Below are 12062 nucleotides of genomic sequence, written 5' to 3'. Positions count from 1 at the left end.
TGTTTGTTATTACTGAGTGTTTATTCATTACAATGGGATGAAATATGTATATTAAGAATTATAATAGATATAGTTAGTTTTCTCGTTTGAATTGATTTACATTATGTCATCCCTGGGCCTTTGATAGCTGACTATGTGGTTTGGGTTTTGATTATTGCCAAAGGCTGAACAGTGACCTATAGTTTAGTAACTTTGGTCTCTTTTGAAGAATTGTCTCATTGACAATCATACTACATCTTCTTAATTTTATATAGCAATGTTGCAAACTGATTTTTTTGGTTAGAGAGAAGGAAGATTTTAAAAGAAAAATGTGTGTTTGTTAGTTACGAAATTGAAAGTGGCGAAAAATATATTGTTTTAGCAAAAGACGTGAAGAAAAATAGAATCGAACCAGGGGAAACCCTTGATGTTACCAAAAATGGACTTAACAGTTAAGGTTAATAATTTACAAAGACAAATACAAGAACACTATAACACGTAATTAAGATGATAAACATAGCCGGTACCTAGAATCTTCAAGACCATCATGTATTATTTGTGAAGTTGATACGGAATATTTATCAACTATGTTTTGGTATCTTCCGATAAACTTTTTATTGAAAAAGGACGAGAATTTCTTTGACATAACCCTGGTTCATCAACTAACCGATCAGACACTGGTGACGTTTTACAAAGTCTGAGTAACAGAGTTGGGAAATGTATATCCCATAATATGCAGGTGAAGTTAGTATATTGCTACTATTCTGGGAGAAATTGATATTTTCAAAATGAAAATCGTCCAGTTTGTCAACGATTTTGTTACTGAGATAACGGTTTATGTCAAATTCGGGGTATAAGTCTAAAAATGAGGTGGAGGAGTCCGTGTTTGTTGTTTCTTGAATATTTAGTTCTGGAAGATATGTTAATGGAACCCAATCAGAAAAGTTAAGATTGTTAATGGAAAGAACACCATCAATATATCTGAATGTGAAATTAAATGATCTGGCTTCTTTAATCTTCTGGTTTATGACAAGTGCGTGTAGGAACTCCGACTCATATGAAAATGAGAAGAGGTCGGCAAGGAGAGGCGCACAGTTCGTTCCCATAGGAATGCAGACAATTTGTGGAAAATATCTATCTCCAAATTATGCTGTCTTATTGTGGATGTCCTTGACTTGGACTTCGTGCATACATGTAGTCGGAAAATGCCATTTCTTGTCGTTGAACCCTATCTTGTTTCGTTGGAATTTCATTAAATTCCCAAATGTTTTGGTTTTTGTCTTGATTTTTAAATTAAACATTGATTTACGATATTTGAAGTACCAGTTTAACCATATATATGATAGAACTACAATGAAATTGTATTATACAATTGATGTATGCACAACAGGTTGCACTTACAGGTTGCACTTTGAATATACAGCTGTTTCACAAACCACGACTCTTTTAGGGAGATATTCGAATGTATTTTGTTTGTGTGTGACGTATTAGTTCCCAGATATGATCTACATGTTTCTTCTCACAGAAACATAACTTGGCTTACATCTATAAATTGACAATTAGGGTCGGTTGAAAACAAAACTTTACGACAAAAGAGATAATTTCAGCTTCAAAATTGTGAACTCTCCATTTCTATGTAGCAACATTCCAGCAGCGCCTGCATACGGAGTATATATCTGCCAATTCATACGATATTCCCGGGCTTGTATTTCCTATCATGATAGAGGGTTGCTGCTCACAAGGAAGCTATTAAACCAACCGTTCCAAATGGTGAAGTTTTAATCATCCCTTCTTTAATTTACGGACGCCATCACGAGTTGCTTGACTGTTATGGAATATCCGTTTCACAGATGATATCGGATATGTTCCTTATGTCGTAACTACAATCCCGTTCCCTTTTCACGAATGTGACATACCGTATGAAAAACTGTGTGAATGATCGACCAAAGTCCGTTTTCAGATACAAAGAGGCCGTGAAATGTCTATCATCTCTTCATGATAAGTATGTTGTTGTTCCTGCGGACAAAGCTTCAAATAATATTGTCTTTATATGTAAATCGTATTACTACGAATATCTTGTAAAAGAATTAGGAATAAATGAGCACATCGGTAATCCCACATACAAAGACATATCATTTGACAAGGATGAGATTTTAGCAAATCATAAGTCGTGCATGGCTTCAATGAACATTACATTGAACACCAAATCGGAGGACTTACCTTGTTTTTATTGGATACCTAAGCTCCACAAAATTCCTCACAAACAACGGTACATTGCCGGCTCATCTGCTTGTTCCACTAAAGAATTGTCCATTAGATTGACTAAAAATCTGTCCGCAGTGAAAGAGGGTCTTCAGAAATACTGTGAAACTGTTTACTCCCGTAGTGGTATTAGCCATATGTGGATTCTTAAAAATTCTAAAGAACTTCTAGGTAATTTTAAATCTCGGTCTTTATCTGAAATTAGTTCTATCAAAACTTTTGACTTTTCAACCCTGTATACCACCATTCCCCACGTGAAATTGAAAAATCGCCTGATAGTAATAATCCACAATGCCTTTCATCATAAAAATGGTAGCATACGCTATAAATTTATTACTTTGGGATATCATAAGGCATATTTTGTTAATAGTGAACAAAAGGGTAAAACATGCTACACAGAAGAACAAGTGATCAGTATGCTGGAGTTTCTTATCGACAACATATTTGTTGAATTTGGAGGTAGACTTTTTCAACAAATTGTCGGCATTCCTATGGGAACGAACTGTGCGCCTCTCCTTGCCAACCTCTTATTTTCATATGAATCGGAGTTCCTTCAGACACTTGTCAAAAACAAGAAGATCAAAGAAGCCAGATTATTTAATTTCACTTTTAGATATATTAATGATGTTCTTTCCATTAACAATCCGAACTTTTTTGATTGGGTTCCATTAATATATCCCCCAGAACTAGAAATTAAAGAAACAACCGACACGGCTTCCTTTGCCTCATTTTTAGACGTATATCTCGAATTTGACATACACAGTCATCTCAGTACCAGAATCTATGACAAACGAGACGATTTTAATTTTAAAATTATAAATTTCCCCCACCTTAGTAGCAATATACCAACTTCACCTGCATATGGGATATACATTTCCCAACTTATTCGATATTCAAGAGCTTGCAGCTCCCACTCAGACTTTGTAAAACGTCACCAGTGTCTGAGCAGAAAGTTGATGAACCAGGGGTATGTCAAAGAACGTCTCGTCCTTTTTCTAAAAAAGTTCATCGGAAGGTACCAAGACCTTGTTGATAAATATTCCGTATCAACTTCACAAATAATACATGATGGTCTTGAAGTATAGATTCTGCGTACTGACGTTGTTTATCATCTTAGCAACGTGTTATATTGTTCTCTCATTTGTCTTTGTTCTATTATTAATATTACTATTACTGTTTGGTTTGTTTTCTGTGATATCCATTTGACGTGGCTAGGTACTTATACATCCCGTCAATGTGTTTGTATTATCTTTCATTTTTGCTGGTGTGTTTTGTATATGCGACTTTTTGTGTTTCTGTGGTTCTTATCACGTGACTCACGTGACTCACATTATGGTATTCTTCTATTATATGTCATTATGTTATTGTTCTATTATAAATTTGAAAATACTTTGAACGACAAACGACAAATTTATTTTACTCGGTTAGTGGTATTAACCATATGTGGATTCTTAAAAATTCTAAAGAACTTCTGGACAATTTTAAATCTCGGTCTATTTCTGAAATTAATTCTAACATAACTTTTGATTTTTTAACCCTGTATACCAACATTCCCCATGTGAAATTATAAAATTGTTTTGAATAAACATTGAATGACAAAATTTCTTCTTATGTGACGTTTACATTTTCTGACGTTAGACACGCGAAGCAATGAATGTGGTTTTTAATTTGATAAATGCTTTAAATTTGTGCTTTTTTGTAAATAATTGTTTGTTTTGATATTGTAACACAGTGATGACTGCTGTGCGTATATTTTGACTTTTTATTTATAATGTCTGTTTTGTTCACGCATCGTTGTAAATATAACGGAATTTGATGAGAATATCGTACAAGTGAGAGGTTTAGCGCTATAAAACCAGGTTCAATCTACCATTTTCTACATTTGAAAATGCCTGTACCAAGTCAGGAATATGACAGTTGTTGTCCATTCGTTTGATGTGTTTTGTCATTTGATTTTGCCATGTGATTAGGGACTTTCCGATTGAATTTTCCTCGGAGTTCGGTATTTTTGTGATTTTACTTTTTAGACTATATATCGGGTTTGTAATAACAGGAGCAACACGACGGGTGCCACATGTGGAGCAGGATCTGCTTACCCTTACGGAGTACTTGAGATCACCCCCAGTTTTTGGTGGGGTTCGTGTGGCTTAGTCTTAAGTTTTCTATGTTGTGGCTTGTGTACTATTATTTGTCTGTTTGTCTTTTTCTTTTTTAGCAATGGCGTTGTCAGTTTATTTTTGATCTATGAGTTTGAATGTCCCTCTGGTATCTTTCGCCCCTCTTTGGGAATGTTACTTGTATAAATATACATGGTAGCGGGGAAATTGAATTGAGGAAGACCCAAAGTGAAGGGAGGGGTAATACAAAATTTTAGTATGAGATTAAACTTAAAGAAGTTCGTCGCATATAAATGTCGAAAACATACCGCACAGTCCTATGTTTTGACCTTTGAATACAATAGTAGTGCATATCAACTTTCCATTCTTTACGAAACTTCATAGTAAAAGTGGCACAGTTTTAACCGTAAAGGGAGTTCTTATGGGAAATTGCATTGTCTATATTTACAGAAGTGTAACCCACAGTAGTAGACATGGGAATCAGTCTGATGTTTTGATACAACGGACTTTTCCTCAATACTAGAATTCATTTCATCTTTTTATTTGTCTTTGAATATTTTTAACCTGTACTGTTTAGTAATTTTTTTGTGATATCCTGTTGGCATGACTCGGTATTTACACATTCCGCCATTCTATACGTGTTATTGAACTATGGTATTTTTTTTTTCTTGCCTTATATTTCTGTTAATGTGTTCTGTGTATGGAGTGTCTACATGGAATTATGTTATTTTGTTGTTGACATAGTTGTTTGTTTTATAATGATTCAGGTTATAACACACTTTTGACTGCCGTACCCTAGTTTTGGACAAATTTACATTTACGTCTGCTTGCTTTGATCACGCATTGTTGTCCATATATAAATAGAATATTTTGCGACTGTAATACAAGTGAGAGGTGTGGCTAGCTATAAAACAAGGTGTAATCTAACATATTCTATGTTAGGATATGCCTGTACCACGAACGGAATATTAAAGCTGTTTTCCATTCGTTTGATGAGTTTGAGTTTTTAACTTTGCCTTTTGTTAAGGGACTTTCCGTTTTAAATTTTCCTTTGAGTTCGGTATATTTGCTATTTTAGTTTTTCTGTAACATGTGTAATATGCTTACAACTTATTACACATGTTTATTTATTACAAAAGGATCAAGATAAGTTAGACGTCGCGATACAAGAACCAATCACCCATCATATAAATCAACAGTCAGGTAAATTAGCATCATCAGGGAAATGATAAATTTTACAGATCAGACGACTTTCCTGGAATGAAAAGATCTAAGTCTACAAAAAAGAAGTCGCAACTCGCAAGTAAGTTTGAGATAAATGTTGTTCGTCCGAAGTGCTCTTCGTGATTAAACTTGATCAGGAACGCTCAAACCGAAACGCCAGGGTTGCGCGAATACGCTGCAATGTCATTTAGGACAGTAAGAAGTGTATATTTCAGAAAATGTGTTCCTACGCATAGCTGTTACTTTTCATAATAGGCATGGTAATATATTAAAGTTAAAGGACCTGGGATCACTGTTCAGTATTTTTGTGATTTAACTTTTTTTTAACCGTTGTGGAATGTTTTTTTAAAAAGGAAAAATTGTATGAATGTCGCTGAAATACGGTATAGCTGAAAAATGCTGTAGATTATGTTTAACACAAATTTGAAGAGTGCCTAGGGATATGAAAAAAATTAACAAAACAGCATAGCATAAAATACAATTATTCGTTTGCATGAAATTCCCTTCACCAGCAATTGTGCTGCTACGAATGACTTTGGGTTAGTTCGCTAGTATTCTTATATTATCCGAATCAGATTGATACATCTCCTCATTTGCAGGGATGTACGTTACCGTAAACTCGAATTCTGAAATATAATTTAATCTATGGATTAGGGTCCTTGAAAACTGGCCTTTTCTTGTGCTTCTATATAACAAAACCGTCATCGTTTGCGGCGGCGTGGAATTATATTGTACTCTTTTTCCCGAAAATTACGTTATATCAAAATCTGCAATAGATTTGGAGAAAACAAAAAACTGCCATAAAATTATTTGTTTGGCGATTGTGACGTCATATTTACCATAGATTATGAATTTGCCATAGATCTGGAACCAACCTAGATTTGAGTCCTACATATATACTAGTAGTATAACATTTAAATGTTGTGTTATAAGTTATACTAAATGGACACTACCTACACCATTAAGCCACTTTATTTCTTAAATTATTAAACTTAAGAGGCCTGCTTTGGTCTTAATTGCTGATATTACATAACATTTTCAAAAATCAATGATCCTAACAATTTATGTTAGATCTAAAAACATGTCGTGATTTCCTTGATTTCCCTTATTCGAAAAGTGTCAGAATAGCCATACAAGCTTTTGATTTCCTTGCTTTTGCGGTACGACATACATATTTATCATTATCTAGAGCTTCGGAATAACACTGAAAAGCAGTGAAATCATTTCCTGATATCTCGTAACATACTCCTAGTATTGTTTCTGATTGAGATAAATCATATGATGTAACATAATAGTCATCTCTCACTGTTAAATGTAAATTATGTAATGCCTGTTTTCTTTTGAACATATCACCAAGATGATGATAACATAAAACTCTTAGACAATACGACATAACAACTGGTGGTATATAAATGCCCACCTCTTCCACCTCAAGCTGTAGTTCTTCTGGTATTAATGATGAATGCCTCATGTATCTTACACAGCCTACACTTGTTAATTTTATCCTATCCTTAAATGAAGTTTTGGAATTTACATTTCGTCTATAAGTATTCATGTGTTCTTCATCACATATATCACCGTTTATTTGCACCATACCATGATTACATCTCGACAAAACATACTCGGTCAGTCTGAGTGTTACATTGTATTTTCCTGTCACATAATAATAGGACGCGTACAACAACCAACCCGACACAGCATCTGTCCTAATACCGTCTTGGAAAAGTTTAAAATAATGTTTGTGTATGTTGTTAGTTTTACTAAGTGTTGTTGGTGGTGGTAGACATTGTACTGCATGTTGACTGATTATGCCATAATAATATTTACATATATCAATGATAAATTTAGACGATTCAGTCATTTACAAACGTTCAGCAAATTGCAGTAACTTATGACAATGCAAAAGGTTTGTTGCATGTTTTAGGTTTACACCATTCTTCAAAAAAGAGAAGTCTAACATAATGAACGAAGTTTCATTCTTTGTTCTTAATAAACGATGATTTCCACTCTCAGACGGAAATAAATTATTTATCAAACCATCAATTCCACCACACTTTATACTATTCAATACACTCCGAAGTGTTTTATTGTTACTTTGGTCAACTTTTCCTAGAAACATGTTATATTTAGGTATAAAATAGTTCGGACAGTAACAGTTGTTTATCCATAGCATTAATTTATCAAGACAGAGAGAAAAACAATAAAACAATCTAACTAATTGAAATATTTCAATATCCACTTCCTCTGAGACCCAGAATAAAGCGGTCTTCAGAAAATAAGAGCATAATGAATCTTTGACATCAACATTTGTATCAATGATGCGCTGTAATGTTAATTTTAGAAGACCGTAACATAAGAGTTGAGTGAAATTAAATGAATGTACAAGTTGTTTTTCTGCCAAAGAGAAAGACAATCTCCATAATAAACGACTTTCTGACATAGTCTTGGGTCCTATAGGTACTAAAAGACATCCGTATTTTTTAATCTTGTTAATAACATAATCAGGAGGCCATTGGTGTCGATGACGCCTTACCCACGGAATTGCACTGTAAGGTAAACTTTTACTTCGTAGGCAAAATGCAAAGTCAAAATTATGATCTTTATCGGACAAAGAGGGGCCGTGTAAAGATAGCTGATAATCTACAAATTTCTGCTTTAACTTTTCAAGAAATATATCTGCTGATAAATATAATCCATTTGTAGTTCTTTCGCAGCATTCAGATATGAATAACTCATATTCCTCTTCCCCTGGTTTGATCAATCTAAGTCTTGTAAATCCTGGGTGATCGTTATCTGACTCCATAACCAGTGTATTATGTTGTATTGGGTGTTTGATATTATGTACATTTTGAATTACTTCTACGTTATTGATAAGATACATCACATCTGCGTCACTACCTGGTAGATCCAGTCCTTCTGCCTGACTTCCGCTTGATATTTGTGCCATATAAGACTCACAAATTAAATTCTCCATCATATCATTTATGATATATAGACGTTGTCTATTGTGTATAATCAATTCGGTACCAATTGTATTAACTAGGTGTTCGTACAAGAATTTGTCCTTGTGAGCATTTCCTGGCCAAGGCAATTTATCTTTGAAATAATAATTTATACATTTTAATAAACACTTAAATAATGTCTTTATAATCGAAAGTTTTTACGAATACCATTTCTTAGTAAAATGTTCTTCTTTTTGCAGATAATTGGTTCAGTTTTGTCGAACGCGTTGCTCTGTCAATTGTTGTCTCGAGTATTTATGAAGGTTAATACATTCTTGAATTATGATCGATTACTCAGATATACTTAAAGAATTGCGTAATATGGTATTTTTAAGCTTATGTAAAAGTAATGTAAATGCATTTAATTAAGTAATTAGAAGCACACATATTGAACAATGTCCATTGTTTAGTTTATGCGGTATGGGTTTGCTCATGTTCAAGGACGTACGGTGACCCATAATAGTTGTTAACTTCTGTCATTTGGTTTCCGATAGAAAGTCTATTGGCAGTCATACAACATCTTATTTTAATATATAGTTAACATCGGTCTTATATTCACTTTAGTTCACTAATTAGAACCGTTTTATGTTGCTGCCTCGGTGTCTTATAAACACTTTATCTGATTTTGACACCAACCTTATATCGCCTTTATTTTAATCAAAAAAAGTTATCTTTAAATATTGTTTTATAGATGATGTCTGATTTCGATTCATTTTACGTTGTTGAAATCTATTGAAGTTCTATGTATATTAGATATGTACGCTATTTAATTCAAATAGTAATGTACTACTGTTCAAATCTAGTGATTCCACTTTAAGTACATTATCAAGTTGAAAAACAAGAGCTCGTCGATTTAAATGAATTCCGAAGCAAGCGATACCAGGTGAGTCAACAAAATAAGGATGCCCAGTGATATATTAAGCAAATACGCACTCAGTAAAGATGTCACAATAGAGAATAGTACGTGTATTATTGTATTTAAAGATCCACGACAGAAATTTATTTGTACACGATACAAAGACCCATCCTGTCGGTCGATCAGTGCGTGATAAGATCTTAATATATATATATATTTTTTTCAGTTATCTTTTTCACGCCACTTATCAAATTAGAGGATACTATAAATAAAGAAGACACTGTATATTAAAGAAGACTGCATGTTAACTTTGAGTGTTTTCTTTGTTTCTGTGTTGTTGGTTTGATGTTTATATTGCGTATACCAAATTTCCTTTTCATTTCAATTCGAATCATGATTTATTTCATAACAATTTTGGCACCGGATTAAATATCTAATCATCAATCATCACAGTTATGCAGGTATATCAAAACATTTAATTTGTCTACGTTGTACGCTAATTAATATTCTTTGTCGATTCATATGAGATTCAGTAATATATATAATAGTGCTTTTTTCTACTAAAAACGGAATCGTAGATACAAATGTTCTGTTTAAGGTTAAGGAACATTTAACTTTGTAACTACCCGAAAATATAAATGATGTACTTTAGTATCGGCTATATATGTGTTGCAGTTTCAATAAACAGTTTGTTATACAGTGTGTACTGATTGTACATTCCACTGTTTGACCTTATTTTGATATCATATGAAGCAAAATTCATATACTATATTCTCAACGATAAAAAGAAAAAGCATCCCTCAAAATCTAATTTTCATATTTATTGTTGATGTTCTGTTACTCAATACCCATAACAGTGAGTGCTTGCATCTCATATATCCCAGTGCACTCGAAGCACTTAAAGCTCATGATATTACGGAAACTTTACGGTCTGCGTCTTGTTTGCTAGTGAGTTGTTAAATTTCAAACTCCCTCTGGTCTAAGACGAATTCGGCTTTTTTGTCAATCCCCTTTGGCCGTATATACTTCGTCACGTTATCAATTACTTAAACATCCCAAGCATTCAATTTTAGTGTTTAAGGCCTTCTGATTTTGATAAATGCAGACAAGCGATTTCGGACATACTTAATTTATAAAGTGTTATGTTAATGACTGATTTAACTTCAACCCTAAGACTTAAATTTTATTGAATCTTACGTAATTGTTGCGACTCGATGAATACAGAACTGGTCTATCAAAAAGTTGTACATTTTTGCGTAGAATTTAAATATTAATTTAACCATGTTAATGGGACATGAAATGTAGATTATTACTTTCAACAAGTAACTTCACAGATAATTAACAACAAAGTCTTTCTATTTTTAAGGAATAATATAAAGGGTAATGCCGTTTTAACTTGTTATACATTATTATGAATTCAGAACATCCCGTCCACTGGTCCTCACATGTGAATAACCAGGTGCGACTAATTACCGAATTTGCCTTGATATGTGCAACATTTACTTTAGAATAGTAGAATTTTTTTTTTCATTCCAGAGCACCTGAGTTTAACCCTGTTTTCGGTGGGGTGAGTATTTTTACAGGTCATTCTTTTTCTGTGTAGTATTTTGCAAACATCTTTTTCTCTTTGTTGCTTCCCGTTTTGATCATGACGATGTCTTTTTATCTTCAGCTAATCGTTTTTGTATTTCAATCTTGGTATCTTTCCACTGATTTGGACTTTCTTGTTTGTAGTCATTACATCGTTCTTACCTTTATTATAGTAAATGCAATTCTGTAAGTATTCCAGATATTCATTTGAAGATTTGTCAGGATATCTAAGATTTAGTATCCACTGTTCTTGAGTTTTCCTTCTATCTAAACATTTTTTATAAATTCGTTCAAACTGCCTGATTGCCAGCCCGAACACGTCATTTGATATAACAATCTCTCCGTTTAAAGGCTTGGAAATCGATGGTGTGTATCTACGCCTTCCACGGTAAGGAAAACTTTTAACACCGTATTTTTGCAGGTACAGAATTTTTCTCATTCCATACATATTTTCATCGTCGTCATTTTCTTGGTTTCTGGGATTTGCGTCCATGATGAATCTAAAAATAGAAATCATTAAATTTCACTAATTAAGGCCAAAAGTTTTTAAGCAGTTTTATTTTCAAAGTTTAATATAACTGTTTGGTGTTTAATGTCGCAGTTGTTAGTCTCTAAACCGGGAATTTTGCAAAATTGCTAATCACAGATTGACAGAGTTGACAACTTTCATTCATGACAGGTAACATTTTAAACAGATATAAGAAGATGTGGTATGAGTGCCCATGAGACAACTCTCTATCCAAGTCACAATTTGTAAAAAGTAAACCATTATAGGTCAAAGTACGGTATTCAACACGGAACATAGGTTCACATCGAACAGCAAGCTATGAATGGTCCCAAACATGGCTAGTGTAAAATCATTCAAACAGGAAAACCTACGGTCTAATCAATAAAAAAAAACGAAAAACAAGAAACACTTACAAACCAAACCAGCAAAAGACAACCATTGAACAACAGGTTCATTCCTGCAGCGTGTTTAAACGGTATCGGGTCCGTTCGCGCCCAATACACGTTCGCACCCTACACGTTCGC

At 33.6% G+C, this 12062-nt stretch overlaps 1 protein-coding gene across 1 annotated transcript; it reads right to left on the bottom strand.

The window, feature by feature from the left end:
* Positions 1-6536: 6536 nt before the first annotated feature.
* LOC127711852 (uncharacterized) lies at positions 6537-11525 on the bottom strand. Its single transcript, XM_052218016.1, has 2 exons — positions 11193-11525; positions 6537-8678 (listed from the first exon to the last, which is right to left on the bottom strand). Exons 1-2 carry the CDS (start codon positions 11521-11523, stop codon positions 7444-7446), a joined length of 1566 nt encoding a protein of 521 aa, XP_052073976.1. The 5' UTR covers positions 11524-11525; the 3' UTR covers positions 6537-7443.
* Between the last annotated feature and the right edge of the window lie 537 nt (positions 11526-12062).

The sequence above is a fragment of the Mytilus californianus genome, unplaced genomic scaffold (genome assembly GCF_021869535.1).
Source record: "Mytilus californianus isolate M0D057914Y unplaced genomic scaffold, xbMytCali1.0.p SCAF_8, whole genome shotgun sequence".
Classification (NCBI taxonomy): domain Eukaryota; kingdom Metazoa; phylum Mollusca; class Bivalvia; order Mytilida; family Mytilidae; genus Mytilus; species Mytilus californianus.
This window is presented reverse-complemented; position numbering and strand designations above follow the sequence as displayed.

Excerpts from the sequence above, each read along its gene's own strand:
- LOC127711852 (XM_052218016.1), bottom strand. The coding sequence starts at position 11,523 with ATGGACGCAAATCCCAGAAACCAAGAAAATGACGACGATGAAAATATG. Across the intron at positions 8,679-11,192 it reads TTGCATTTACTATAATAAAG|ATAAATTGCCTTGGCCAGGA; the intron begins GTAAGAACGATG and ends ATTATTTCAAAG.